This window comes from Diceros bicornis, chromosome 26 (assembly GCF_020826845.1).
Source record: "Diceros bicornis minor isolate mBicDic1 chromosome 26, mDicBic1.mat.cur, whole genome shotgun sequence".
NCBI lineage: Eukaryota > Metazoa > Chordata > Mammalia > Perissodactyla > Rhinocerotidae > Diceros > Diceros bicornis.
This window is the reverse complement of record NC_080765.1, coordinates 9,059,153-9,074,433: the sequence shown is the minus strand read 5'-3', so window position 1 is coordinate 9,074,433 and position 15,281 is coordinate 9,059,153. Positions and strand designations below refer to the sequence as shown.

Sequence of the window (15,281 nt, the reverse complement as noted above, 5' to 3'; positions counted from 1 at the left end):
TCAGCACTTTCTATGAATGTCTCTTCCTGCATTGATCTCTCTGCACTGAATTAACTGGGGGATTAGTTTGGGATTTTAAATATAGGACAGAAAAGACTTGAATATGGCCACAAGAGGCCAGTGGAGGGGGGGACGGAGGCCACAAATATGGGACCGTGCCTTGTGTAAAAGGCCCGTGCTGGCCAGAGGGCAGGCCTGGGTGAGGATGCTGGGTGTGGTTAAAGAGATTTAAAAAAAAAAGCCAAGGCCTTTCCCTGGAAGAGATGGGAAGGGCATCTAAGATGCTGCAACCAGGCGTAGCTCCAAGTCACTGAGACCCTCCTGCACAGCAGGGGACACACCCATAAGGTCCCTCCTGTCTGAAAGCCTAGAGTCTGGAGTGGGAGACCAAGGTCAACTGCAACCTCTGAGAAATCAGCTTTGATTCCCGTGACTCTAGGACTTCAGAGATGCTCCATCCTAACAGGCTGAGTGAACAAAGGATGAGCAAGGGGGATTTCTACCACGGAATACAGCATGGCACCAGGCAAGCATCAGACACTCAGTAAACACTAGTTTTCCCTTCCCTTCCTTACCCACTGAAAGCTGATTTATAAACACATAGAAGAAAACAGAAACAAACAAAAACCAATGCTTAGAAAGTAAATATCCATATGTATAAAAAATTACTATATTTAAAAGATAGTAACACTCTTCCCCTTCTTATTTTTTCTTTCTCTCATAATGTGCAGCAGCAGGCAAAAAGATCTCTCGAAGGTTGCTCCAAAGCCCGTGGGAGTGAATGTTCCGGTAGATCCGGGGCTCTGCTGATGGGGGCCAGGCCACATGGGGGTGCCAGGCCCAGTCACCTTTGTACCACTCATTAGTGGTCTGGTTGGTGGCCACCAGGTACAGAGCAAAGCACAGGTAGCCCCCCAGGAGGAAGCTCAGCACCACGACAAAGCCCAGCATGAAGACGATCCTTGGGAAGGTCAGGAACAGGTACTGGGGGCAAAGAAACAGCGGCACATTAGGCAGCTAGGCTGTGACACAAGTCAGGGTCAGCACCCAGCACCCACAAACATGTCTGAGCTGCCTCCCCGGGTCAGCCACCTCCATACACATCTGACCCACTGGACACAAATCAGAACCATAAAAAGCATGACAAACAGCCCAGGAAGAAGTCCTAGTACGTACAAGAGTTTAACATGGGAAAAATGAAGCGTGTCCATGGAAGAAAAAGGGGAAGGATACTCAGGAGATGGTGCTATGCCAGTTAGCTATGTATAAAATAAAGAATAAATGTAGATCTTAGTTCCTGCAAGAAAATCAAGTCCAAATGGAGAGAGCAATCTCTCCCCTAAAACAATACAATCACAGGATACATGTACAAGGGTATTCACTGTAGCACTGATTTTTAACAGCCCCTCTTTCTAAAAGAGGCAAGTTACATGTCCATCCACGAGGAAGAGGAAAACTCTGGCATAGTCATACTATGGAATAATAAGGAGCCATTAAAAATTAGGTCAATTTCCATGTATTGATTTGGAAAAGATGTTGGTAATATATTGCCCAATGAGAAAGGCAAGATGCAGGGATCACAATGGGATCCTATTTGTGCAAAAAACAAAACAAAACTGACGCTGTGAAGGTGTGCAGCCATACAAATACACATAGGAAAAAAGCCTGAAAAATACACACCAAACTACTAAAGTGGTTGCCTTTGGGGAGTGAAACTGTTGGGAGGGGAGGAGTATAACTCCCAGTTTTCACTTTATTTTTTCTTTCAAGATGTTTTAAATTTTCTTTTTTCCACCAGCCTTACTAAGATATAATTGACATACAGCATTGTGAAAGTCTAACATGCACAATGTAATGATGTGATATAGCGAAATGATGACCACAATAAGGTTAGTTAACACATCTATCATCTACATATAATTTTGTGTGTGTCTGTGTATGGTGAGAACTTTTAAGAGCTACTCTCTTAGCAACTTTTAACTATACAACACAGTGTTGTTAGCTACAGTCACCATGGTGTACATTACATTCCAGAGCCTAGTCATCTTTCAACTGGAAGTCTGTACCCTTTGACCACCTTCGCTGATTTCTCTCCTCCCCTTTCATTTTAAACACTCTGGACTGCTTGAATTCTTATAAGTTATTTTTTATAATAAACAAAATGAAGAATTTTGAAAGAGTTCAATATTTTTGCAAAGTCAGGAGAAAAGAGTAGACATTTATCAAAACTCTTGATAGGGGAGACTTTCTAACTGAAGTTACAAAGAAAAGAGATTTGATGAGGAAGAATGTCTAAACTTTTATATACAAAAAAAGATACAAAAATAGAAAACAAATACAATAAGGATTAACTATCATTATGTAAAGAACTCAAATCAAAAGTTATCTAATGTCAAAGAGGTAAACAGTTAAAGGACATAATTCACAAATGAAGATATACAAATGACTGACAAACAAGGAAAGTACTCAAAAGTAATGAAAGAAATATAACTTTTAAAAAGGGTATACCATATTTTCCTATCAAACTAAAAGCACCTCCCACCCCAAGCACCATCAATGCCTGCTCTGATGCAATGAAATGAACACTTACACATTGCTCTAAGCACAAGGTTTTAAGAAGCAATTTGACAACATATATTAATATCAAAAGACTTATAAATGTTGATAATTTTTGACCCAGTATTTATATTTTTTGGAATCTAGCCTAAAGAAAGTCCTAAATACAAAAGTAAAACCATATACACAGATCACCCACTGCAAAGGGGAAATGCACTTCACCAATGGAGAGAGCTGGTGGTCACCATCTTAACCAATGGATCAACCGGGGCTTCACTGATCCTATGTTCTACCTGATGGGATGCAGTATGAAATACACATCCCTGCCTAGAAAGCATTTTTGCCAAAAATATTAATCCGAATCTAATCAAGACTCTAGAATTAACTTCCACGTTACACTAATATAAAGGAATAGAGAAAAATTAGATGACACAATTAGGAAAAAGACAAATCTAGAACAAGCAACATTCTAAAAGACAACTAAACTATTGTTAATTTCATGAATAAAAGTGGGGGCATTATTTTAGACTAAAAGAGACTAAAAAGCCGTAACATTCAAATGCAATACATAGCTATAAAGTGGATTCTGGTTCAGGGAGGTAAAAAAGCTATAGAAGATATATTTGAAACAATGGGGAAATATGGACTAGACTATGAATATGGACTAGATAGTACACAGATTATTACTTTTCTTAGGTGGTAAACAGCATTGTAGTTATGTAGAATGTTCACATTCTTAAAAGATGCATGCTCAAGTATTCTGGGGTAAAGCAACATGATGTCTCCAACTTGTTTCTACTAATACAGAAAAATATATACAGACATACAGAAAGAAAACATTAAAATGTTAACAATGTTTAAATCTAAGTGGAAGGTATATGGATAGTCACTTTGTTACTCTTAACTTTTCAGTGTGTTTGCAAATTTACACCATTGGAAAAAAATTTAAGAATAAAAACTACTCAAGGTTAAAACAACAATGAGGGGCCAGCCCCGTGGCTTAGCAGTTAAGTGTGCTCGCTCCGCTGCTGGCGGCCCGGGTTCGGATCCCGGGCTCGCACTGATGCACCACTTCTCCAGTCATGCTGAGGCCGCGTCCCACATACAGCAACTAGAAGGATGTGCAACTATGACATACAACTATCTACTGGGGCTTTGGGGAAAAAAAAGGAGGAGGATTGGCAATAGATGTTAGCTCAGAGCTGGTCTTCCTCAGCAAAAAGAGGAGGATTAGCATGGATGTTAGCTCAGGGCTGATCTTCCTCACAAAAATAAATAAATAAATAAATAATAAAACAACAATGAGGTATCCTACATACCTATCAGAATGGCTAAAGTGAAAATTAGTGATAAGATTAAATGCTGGCAAGGATGCAGAGAAACCAGATCATTCCTCATCACTGGTGAGAATGTAAAATGGTATAACCCCTCTGGAAAATAGTATGGTAGTCCTTTTCAAAACCTAAAGTGGACTTACACCCAACAATCACACTGAAGACTTCTTTTCACACAGGAACTAGTAAATGAACGTTCACAGTAGTTTCATTTATAATAGACAAAAATTGGAAACTACCCAATGTCCTTCAAAGGGTCAATGGTTAAAAACACTGTGGTCCATCCATACCACGGAATACTATACAGCAATTCAAAAAAAAAAAACTATTAATACATGCAACAACTTGGATGGATCTCAAGGAAATTAAGCTGAGTGAAAAAAACCGATCTCGAAAACATACTGTATGATTCAATTTATGTAACAATCATGAAATAACATAACGATAGAGATGGAGAACAGATTAGTGGTGGCCAGACATTGAGGATGTGGGGAGGAGGGTGCGGCTGTAAGGGGGTAATATGAGGGAGTCTCTGGTGGACAGTAGAGCATCTTGATTGTAGTGGTGGTTATGCAAAGCTACATGTCAAAAAATTGCACAGAGCTATACACACACATACACACAAATGAATGCATATACAACTAATGAAATCTGAATCAGCTCTGTGGATTGTGCCAATGTCAATTTCTTCATTTTGGCATTGTGCTGTGGTTGTACAGGGATGTTGCCATGGGATGAGGGGCTTAGGAGTGCATGGGATTCCTGTATATTTCTTTGTAACCTCCTCTAAATCTATAATTATATCAAAATAAGAGTTAAAAAAAAAGATACTGGCTTTGGGACTGTGTGTGTATTTTATCACATTAAGACAATATTCTTTAATTCCTATTTTCTGAGTGCTTTTATTAGAATGGATGCTGAATTTTGTGAAAGGCTTTTCAGCTTCTAGAGAAATAATCATGTCTTGTTCCTTACATTTAATAATGCTGTATAAAATATTAATCTATTTCCTAATATTGAACCAACCTTGCCTTCATGGTATACATCCCATTTGTTCATGGCATTTTATTTTCTTTGAAACAAAAGGGGAAAAAAACACTCAAGGAGAATTAAACAGTTACCTAAAAAAAATAACTGCTCATAAGCTATTTCCCATAAATGAAATCTTTTAGCCATCAAGTGAGTTTTTGAAAGAATGGCTTCAACTCTTACATTAGGGTAAATGAATTTTCGACAAGGGTGCCAAAACAATTCAATGAGCAAAGAATAGTCTTTTCAACAAACGGTGCTGGGACAACTGGATATCCACTTACTAAAGTTGGAACCCTACCTCACACCATATATAAAAATTAACTCAAAATGATCAAAGACCTAAATGTAAAGGCTAAAACTATAAAACACTTAGAAGAATATGTAAATCTTCATGGCCTTGGATTAGGCAATGGTTTCTTAGATATGACACCAAATCACAAGCAACAAAAGAAAAAACAGATAAATTGGACACCAAAATCAAAAATTTTTGTGTTTCCAGGGCCAGCCCAGTGGTATAGTGGTTAAGTTCACACGCTCTGCTTCAGTGGCCCAGGGTTTGCAGGTTCGGATCCCGGGCACAGACCTACACGCCACTTATCAACCATGCTGTGGCGGCGTCCCACCTACAAAAAAATAGAGGAACACTGGCACAGATGTTAGCTCAGCGACAACCTTCCTCAAGCAAAAAGAGGAGGATTGGCAATAGATGTTAGCTCAGGGCCAAAAAAAAAAAAAAAAATTTGTGTTTCAAAAAAACTATCAAAAAAAATGAAAAGACAACCCACAGGATGTAGGAAAATATTTGCAAATCATATACCTGATAAGGATCAAGTGTCCAGAATATAAAAGGAACTCTTATAACACAAGAATAAAAGACACCCCAAATAAAAAATGAGCTGCTGCTTCTCTAAATCTTCTTCTCCAAAGAAGATATACAAATAGCCAATAAGCACATGAAAAGATGCTCAACATCATTAGTCATTAGGAAAATACAAATCGAACCACAGTAAGGTATCACTTCATACCCATTAGGAAGACTACAATCAAAAAGACAAATAATAACAAGTGTTGGCAAGGATGTGGAGAAACTGGAACCTTCATAAACTGCTGGTGGGAATGTAAAATGGTCCAGATGCTTTGGAAAACAGTCTGGCAGTTCTCAAATGATTACAAACAGAGTTACCATATGACCCAGCAATTCCACTCCTAGGTATGACTCAAGAGAAGTGAAAACCTACGTCCACACAAAAATTTGTACACAAATGTTCATAACAGCATTATTCAAAAATAACCAATAAGTGCAAACACCCAAAGGTCCATCAATTGATGAATGGATAAATAAAATGTGATATATTCACACAATTTAATATTTTTCAGCCATAAAAAGGAATGAAGTACTGATTCATGCTACAAGATAGATGAACCTTGAAAACATTATGCTAGTGAAAGCCAGTACAAAAGGCCACATATTGTATAATTCCATTTATATGAAATGTCCAGAAAAGGCAAATCCATAGGGACAGAAAGTAGATTAGTGGCTGCCAGCGTCTACAGGAGAAGGGAATGGGGAGTGACTGCTAACACTTATGGGTTTATTTTTGGGATGATGAAACGTTCTGAAATTAGTGGTAATGGTTACGCAACTCTGTGAATATACCAGAACCACTGAATTGTATACTTTAAAAGGGTGAATTTCATGGTATATGAATTATATGTCAATTAAAAGAATTATATATCAATTTGTAAAAAACGAATGGCTTCATTTTTTTACTGGGAAAACAAATGTCCTTCTTCCAGTTTTGAAACTTGAAGTCAGAAGCATACAGCCCACAACATAATTACCTGAATAAGAAAGACGGTGTCAATAACCTGGAAATGTCCAAGGTCATCAACGTAAGTCTCCAGGTACAAGTCTGACACCACCACCAACTGGACCAGAAACCCAGTGCTCACAATGGCCAGGGTGGCAGCAGAGGCCGTCAACGTCAAGAGGTAGATGAGGAAGTACCTGGCATTCCAGGCCCCGATGCAATTGTTCACCCAAACACAGTGATGGTCAAAACGGTGCACACACCGGTTACACACACCTGCACAGAAATGGGAGAGCCACAACCCTGGGTTAGTCCTTGATGAGACAATGACACCATGCACACCTATTGACAGTTTTACAAACTGACCACTGGCAGTATGAGCTGGGGCAAATGGCAGCTGCTGTCAACAAGCTTTTAGAACTGCAGTGTTCAATACAGTAGCCACTAGCCACATGTGGGCAGTGAGCACTTGAAATGTGGCTACAAGAAAACCTTGACAGAATACTTTGCTGATATTGATAAATTTACAGTTGTTTTTCAATTTTGTGCAATGCTCCTTTGAGTTCAATGTGAATAATACTTAGATGACACAAAAGTTAGTGAATTTACTTAACTTGGACAGTTTTAAAACATTACTTTTGCTTAAAAGTCAAATCAATTCTTCTGATAAAGAAGAACCATTATATGAATGTAGATGTGGATATTAAAGAAAAATGATTTTTTGGTACTGATTCAATTACTAGAAAACTTTTAAGAATGTCTGGAATAGCTTGAGTCTGTGAATCTGCTCTTCCAACTGTAAATTTTTTTTTCAAAAGCATCAACTTTTTTTTTTTTTCCCCAGGGAAGGATTTGCCCTGAGCTAACATCTGTTGCCAATCTTCCTCTTTTTTGTTTTTTCTTCCCAAAGCCCCAGTACATGGTTGTATAGTTATAAGTCCTTCTAGTTCTATGTGAACCACTGCCACAGCATGGCAAGTGACAGACGGGTGGTGTGGTTCCGAGACCAGGAACAAACCTGGGCCGCCGAAGCGGTGAGAGCACCAAACTTTAACCACTAAGCCATCAGCGCTAGCTCCCAACTGTAAATTTTATGAAATCTAAATACAGATCAAGTATTTCTGATGAAAACATAGTGTATGGATTGAGACATGCTGTAAATGTAAAATATACAGCAAATTTCAAAGACTTAGTATGAAAGAGAATATAAACTATCCCATGAATGATTTTTTATATTGATTACACGTTAAAATGGTATTTTAGATATGTCAGGTTGAATAAAATATATCATTAAAATTAATTTCACCTATTTCTTTTTACTTTTGTAATGTGGCTACTAGAAAATTTAAAATCATGTACATGGCTCGCATTATATTTTCATTGCACAGCACTAGTGTAGAATCTTGGCCACTCCCCAGAAGAACAGGCCCTGCCAGGACTGAAATCTGCAAGCACAACATTGTGCAGAAACATCTCTTGGGCCATATGCCCTGCCACTTGGCAAAGGAAGGGCTGTCATGCCCAGGGCTGACAGTTGCCCACTATACAAGAACACAAGACCTCACTTCCTGAAAGAAACCACTATCTGGCCTCTACTAGCAGTGGCCGCCCCATGTCTGGGGGTCAAATGGCCCTGCTTTTAGATTTACATAATATTCCCTTACAGACGAAGCCCCTGTGTCTGTTGTGAGAAGGTGGAGCCAGAGCAGCCAAAACCACACTTACCGCAGTGCTTAGATCGCGCTGGTTTCCTTAAATCACAAGTAGAGCAACTCATGTTCTTTGGGAACATCACTTCATCAAATTCATAAACTTGAAGAAACAATAATTCATTTGCTTTTGTTATGGTACCTGAAAAAAGTAAGCACAAATGTCAGTTTCAAGCAATATAGTGGACTGGAGGTTCACAAAACCTGTCCTGATGCAGCACAACTAAAACTGCTGTATTTAATATTTTAAGTAATTTATTTTATAATTTTTAACAGCTTTATTGAGATATACTTCATAAACCCAATTCACCCATTTAAAACATAAATTCAATGGTTTTTAGTATATTCACAGAGTTGTGCGACCATCACCACAATCAATTTTAGAATAGTTTCATCACCCCAAAAAGAATTCCTCTAGCAGTCATTCCCCATTTCTCTCTAATCCCCCAGCCCCTGGCAACCACTAATCTACCTTCTGTCTCTAAGGACTTGCATTTTCTGGACACCTTAAATAAAGGGAATTATATAACATGTGATCTTTTGTATCTGGCTTCTTTCACTTAGCATAATGTTTTCAAGGTTCATCCATGTTGTAGCAAGTATAAGTACTTCATTCCTTTTTATTGTTGAATGATAGTCCATTGGATAGGTATACATTTTATTTATTGATCAGTTGATGGACATTTGGTGCTTCAAGGACAGAAGTTAAAAGTTAAAGGATGGAAAAAAATATCAAGCAAATATCAATCAACAGAAAGATAGTGTAATAATATTAACATCAGACAAAAGAGACTTGAGAGCAAAGAGTATTACTAGTGACAAAGAGACTTGTACTTTTAAAAAAGATTCAAGAGATAATATTAATTCTAAACTTGAATGCATCTAATAAGAATATACAGAACGAATTTATACACACTCATATAATAGTTTCAAAATATGTGAAGTGGGGTTGGCCCCGTGGCACAGTGGTTAAGTTGGGCACATTGTGCTTTGGCAGCCCGGGATCACAGGTTCAGGTCCTGGGCACAGACCTACACCACTCATCAGCCACGCCACGGCAGTGACCCACATATAGATAGAGGAGGATTAACACAGCTGTTAGCTCAGGGCTAATCTTCCTCAAGAAAAAAAAATTTTTTTTAAATAATAATAAAAAATAAAATAATAAAAAAATATGTGAAGCAAAAACTAACTACAAGGAGAAATCTGTCAAATCTACCATCAGAATGAGATATCTCTCTCAGCAATCAATGAGACAAAAAAATTAGTGTGAATATCAAAGATCTGAATATAATTAACAAACTTGATCTAACATACTTATATGGTTCTCTGTACACAAGAACTAGGAAATACACACTCTTTTCAAGCACACGTGGATCATTTAGAAAAACTGACCACACACCCAGGCATAATGCAAATATCAATAAAATTTTTAAAAGAAACAGTATCTTACAGACCACAAGCTCTCTATATAATACGATTAAGTGAAAGTATCAAAAAATTAAACTAAAAAATTTATATGAAAAATTTTAAACAGTTCTAAATGGTCAAGGAAGAAAAAAATAAAATTAGAAAACACTCAGAACTGAAAGATCATGAAAACATTACATATAAAATCTTTTGCAAAGTCCTTAGAGGGATCACTCCTTGTTAGAGGCACTATCGGTAAGACTGACATTTGAGCTGTCACCAGTCTCTGTCCTAAGAGCCTCAACTTACCAGGGTTGGTTACACAAGTTAGGGTGAAAAAAATCAGGTTTACAATCAGCAGCAGATAGGGCAGAAGGAGGTAATACAAGGAGAACTCCAGCTCTTGACAGTAGCCAAATATTTCCCAGGTGTATTCAGTATAAACCATCCCTTGCAAGATGAGGTGCAGGATAATGAAGGTGTAGTTTCTGAAAGGAAATAGGCACATGGCTTGCTCACGGGGGCTTCTCCATGAAGAAATCATACAATACTAAGGAAAGTTAACCAAGGGCCAACTACTTCCTTTGGGCTTGAGATAGTAGTAAGAAATACATAACAAACTATGTGAAACGTTACACAAAGTGCCTAGCACATAGTAAGTACTCAATAAACGTTACCTATTATTATCATCTTTGTTGAGAATTGAGGTCTCAGTATCAGAATATATTTCTTTTTACAGAAATGCATGTCAATATTTTCCCACTCTTTAAATACTTCTATTTAAAAGTAGACATGCCAAAACCCCAGAGATAAAAGATAGGTTATTTTTGAATAAGAGGTTCTAAACCCAAGACTCCTGATCCTTGCCAGCATCCTTCCCTGTACCAAGCTGGAAACCATGAGGAGCTTCCTGACACTAGAGGACAGCAACAATTAACAATCAAAACAGAAAAGAAGTAATATTTAAACTCTGAAATATAAATACTGTGTATGGAAGAGGTAATGAAGCAATCTTAGCACGGCTCTCTGAAGGCATTCTGGAATTATATAGGAAAATATCTGAAACAAAAGAAAAAAGAAAGATTCAATTTCATTTCTCATTCCCCCCACTCCCAAACAAATTAAATGCTTCACTTTCAGCTGACAATATTGGTGATATTAAGTTGTGTTTCTGCATATGGGCAGAGAAGAGATTTAAGAGAGAATCAAGAGGGGCCGGCCCCGTGGCTTAGCAGTTAAATGCGTGCGCTCTGCTACTGGCGGCCCGGGTTTGGATCCCGGGCGCCCACCAACGCACTGCTTCTCCGGCCGTGCTGAGGCCGCGTCCCACATACAGCAACTAGAAGGATGTGCAACTATGACAAACAACTATCTACTGGGGCTTTGGGGGAAAAAAAAAAGGAGGAGGATTGGCAATAGATGTTAGCTCAGAGCTGGTCTTCCTCAGCAAAAAGAGGAGGATTGGCACGGATGTTAGCTCAGGGCTGATCTTCCTCACAAAAAAAAAAAAGAGAGAGAGAGAGAATCAAGAGGAAGGCTTTCCTCAGCTGGCCTTCCTTTGATGCCAACTCCTCCATTTCCACCCTGACCCCAAAGAAGGCACCATGTCAGAGTCTCTAGGCAAAGGGAGATGAGCAGAGGGGATGGATCAGGTAATGCTAATGTGAACACCATTCCCTTCCCTGCCTTGGGTTCAATCCCAGGTTCCAGAGTCAATCTCCACATCACTGGGCATTAGCCCAGATCCCTGACAAGTCAACCCCTTCCCAAGGCTGCTCACCCCAATTTTGCTCACTTTGATCCCTGAAGGAGCGTGGGCAGCATGATGCTCAGCCTTCTGCTCATACATCCCCCAGTTTCACCCATCAGGCCCCTCCAGGCAGACACTGCTCACATCCATGCCCAATTACAGGTATCAAATACAGAGGAAAATAGCCAAGCGCTTGAGAATGCTATCTTCTGTCAAGCATCATTACAAGATTATTTTCAACAGTAACAAAAAAAACAAAAACAGAGAGACACTTTCGAATATACCACTACTGCCATAAATGAAAGAACAAGGGAACAAAGAATAAAAATGGCATCTCTTTTTGTTTTCAGGAAACTGGTGAGCCTTTTAGACTGGTGGTAGTCAAAACCCAGTGGTCTCCAAGCATCATTGTTACCTGTGCTCCTCCCCTGACAAGGCCTTTCAAATAATGGGTTTTTGAGCAGACGCAGATCATAACAACACCAATCAGCACCAAAGCCACGTACAACAAAAAAAGAACCAGAAAGTCCATCCTGGGGCTACAAAGGAAAAGAAAGAGTGTGACTACTATTGAGGGATATATTCCATGGCACATATTCTCAGACATCAACTCCCTAAATGGCTCCCAGAACAGTTCATCCACCCTCAAGTACACATTGCTTTTCAGTGGGGCAACCCAGATGGTCCTGAGCTCTCTCTCCAAGAGTTTCCTAATCAAACCACTGCTTTGGGGCATCTCCTGCCTGCAAATTCCAAAATAAAAGTGGGGAATAATATGAAAAACGCATCTATCTTCCCTCCCCCCAGCAATGACTCATTCTTTTACTTTCTTAGGTATAAATTTTCACATAGATACTGATACAGAATGTACCCAAAAGAATCTGCTGACAACGCTATTGAAATAAGCATCCCCTAGAGGGAGTGAGGGGCCCACGACCAGGATCTGGCATTGTATCCTATGAAGCATCCCTCCAGCACAGTGACCAAAACAATCAGGGATCACCCACAGAGACCAGAGATAACACACAGGCCTGTATTAAGAAACTGGAAATGGTTACTTTTGGCCTTAGCAGATATGATTCTGGGCCAGACTTTCAACTGAGATAACCAAACTAGAAACTATTCACGAGGTAAGACAGAGGAAACAAAGAGCAGCAGTTCTCACGAGGTGATTCAGGGTCTCCAGCCTACATAGATCTCGTTTGGAAAATTTTCAAGCCAGCAGCTCTGGCATTCCTCCTCCCAACATTCACAGAGAATTCACACGGCATCTCCTCTTGTGCAGCGGCGGGCGCCTAGCACAACAGGTGGCACCCAAAGCTGCAGGAGACATGGTTCCTCTAGGAGGCTGGATCTGGCTGCAGAGACAACAATTCGACACTTTCATACTAAGACAGGGTAGGAGTCAGAGGGAATACACTGTGGAAAAGTATTTGGAAGTAGGGGGATGTTGAGACTCCGCAGGGTCAACAGGGTTATAAGACTTCGGGAGAAAAAGCTCACTGGGAAGAAATAAACCGAAGCCTTGGATCCCGGTGTTTATCCCTATTCCTGAGGTGCCTACGCTGGGCACAAGACAAAAGGGCCTCCCCGAGGCTACTCTCTATCCGAGGGTCCCGGCGGGTGGGCCGGAACCAGAGGTGGCGGGCGGGGTGCAGAAGGCTCGGAGGGGACGCTGGGCATGCCCGGGCCCCGAGCGGGGTGGAGGTGGGGCTGCAGCCCCATATACAACGGGGAAGGGCGGGTCAGACAGCGAAATGGACGCCCCTGGACCAGCGGGGTAGTCTAACAGCCCCACGAAGGCAGCCTTACCGCCAGGGTCAGCCAACCGCCAGGTGCACTGCGCCTGCGCCTCCAGGGCGCGCCCGCACACTGCGGGCGAACCAGTGACGTCAGCACGCGACGATAGCAGCCAGGCCGACTTCCGGCGGAAGTGCGTGAGGCGAGGTGTGGGGGCGGGGTCCGCTCCTTGCGTGCTGGCTTGATGTGGGTGTCCGTCTGTGCTTGTGTGGGTTCCCCCAGACTTGTCTCATCTGACAGCTGGAAAGTCGAACTTTAGAGCGCTGTTGCAAGAAATCTTACAAAAAGACCGTCTCAGGCCTGGTACGGGCGAGAACATCAGTTTTGGGAAGCCGACCGAGCCGCCCAGCGGCCTGGGTCGAGCCCAGTCAGGGTCCGGCTCCCAGCCGGGCAGGGTCCCGGGCGGCCCAGGGCGGGCACACTTAGGGGCTCCTACGCTGTGTCTTTGTGGTGAACAGCGTTTGCTTTGCTTTCTGCCCACCACACCGTTGGGATCTGTCCGAACCGTTCCAGAGTCTGCTCCTGCTGTCTCTGAAGAGCTCTGAACATCCTCCCCCGGGGAGCAGTGACAATTGCTTGACGACAAACCTGGAGGATAAGAAGGAAGGCTGTTTAGTGATAGTTGAACCTGGGGTGAGAAGAGCTGCTTCCAAACATAGCTTTGAGAAGTCCCCTGTGGGCTGTTCCTTTGCTCTGAACGCCTCTGAACCTGCTGAGACCAGTCTATTCTTGATGCCTCTGAAAACCTGTCTGTAACTGAGCCAGGCCTATCCTCCCTTTTGAGAGGAAATGTCTGATCTCTGAACACTGGCCTTAAAGCTCTTCTTTTTTCCTGTCTTTGCTACCTACCCCAGTTCCTTGATTCCTTTTCTTTTTCCTTTTTAAAAAACTTACCAAACTGGCCACTTCCTCCTGATGTATTGTGTGCCAAGGCCTTTATGAACTTGTGGACACACAATTGAAAAACAAAAATCAGAAGACATGATGCCACCAGAGAAGACTGTGGCTGTGGACAGAGCCTCTTCACATATCCAGAGTGGGCTGGATTTCATGAGTGTCTCCAGCTGACTCATCACCCTGCTGGTTAATTCTGAGCTGGTGGTGAAGTATCTTGAGTTAGCTTTTTTTGCTCATAAATGCAGAACTTTATTTTTATCCCCATTCATTTTTCTCTGGATGGTTTCAGTTGAGACTAACTTTGAATTTCGGTTTGATCACCTATGATATTTTGTGCTAGGTTGCCTTTCTTTAATTTTTTGAAAATTTATGCAAGTAGTACAATGTTATGTTCTTGTAAAAAAGTCAAACTATACAAAACAAAACCAGAAATCTCCCTGACCACCACCCCTCTCCAATCCCAGTCCCTTGACAGAATTAATCACGTATTTAGTGTGTATCCTCCAAAACTCTTTTATAGATTTACATATATATTTATTCAACAAATATGTATTGAGTACCCAATGTATGCCAGGCACTATTCTAGGCACTGGGAACATAGCAATAAAACAAAAATCTCTGAACTTTGTAGTTTACATTATAGTCTATATATACAAACAGATAATTCATTGTTGTTTACAGAAATGGCATTATCTTAGACATAACACTTCTCCATCTTGCTTTTTTTTTTTCACTCAACAATCTGTCTTGGTGATCTTTCCACACCACTATGTATATATCTACCACATTGTATTTACTTCATTATCTACATTTTGTTACTAAGCTGAGCCATAACTCATCTGCCAGGGTCCCAAACCCCAGTGCCTACAGGGGCTATGCAGGTAACAAGTCAGTAAAGTGACAAAGTGGAGCAGGTGTGTTTGGTTGTAAGCAGAAGTAGCTATTTTCACAGACCAAAGAATTAACTTGAATTCCAGTGTTT

The 15,281-nt window shown here is 40.7% G+C and overlaps 1 protein-coding gene across 3 annotated transcripts; it reads right to left on the bottom strand.

The window, feature by feature from the left end:
* Positions 1 to 648: 648 nt before the first annotated feature.
* On the bottom strand, positions 649 to 13,493 carry ZDHHC4 (zinc finger DHHC-type palmitoyltransferase 4). Of its 3 annotated transcripts, XM_058569324.1 has the most exons (9): positions 13,415 to 13,493; positions 12,768 to 12,960; positions 12,018 to 12,141; positions 10,838 to 10,911; positions 10,162 to 10,340; positions 8,459 to 8,584; positions 6,765 to 7,009; positions 3,244 to 3,351; positions 649 to 984 (listed from the first exon to the last, which is right to left on the bottom strand). In XM_058569324.1, exons 3-9 carry the CDS (start codon positions 12,132 to 12,134, stop codon positions 703 to 705), a joined length of 1,131 nt encoding a protein of 376 aa, XP_058425307.1. In that variant the 5' UTR covers positions 12,135 to 12,141; positions 12,768 to 12,960; positions 13,415 to 13,493; the 3' UTR covers positions 649 to 702. The 3 variants fall into 3 exon arrangements, with proteins under 3 accessions (XP_058425307.1, XP_058425306.1, XP_058425308.1); XM_058569323.1 differs by lacking the exon at positions 13,415 to 13,493 and having other exon boundaries at positions 12,768 to 13,243; XM_058569325.1 differs by lacking the exons at positions 3,244 to 3,351; positions 13,415 to 13,493 and having other exon boundaries at positions 12,768 to 13,079.
* Between the last annotated feature and the right edge of the window lie 1,788 nt (positions 13,494 to 15,281).

Bases quoted from the DNA above. Each gene is read 5' to 3' on its own strand.
- ZDHHC4 (XM_058569324.1), bottom strand. From the start codon at position 12,134: ATGGACTTTCTGGTTCTTTTTTTGTTGTACGTGGCTTTGGTGCTGATT. The intron at 8,585-10,161 runs GTAAGTTGAGGC...TACTTTTTTCAG, and splicing joins AACTTGTGTAACCAACCCTG to GTACCATAACAAAAGCAAAT. The intron at 3,352-6,764 runs GTAATTATGTTG...CTGTATTAGTAG, and splicing joins ACACCGTCTTTCTTATTCAG to AAACAAGTTGGAGACATCAT.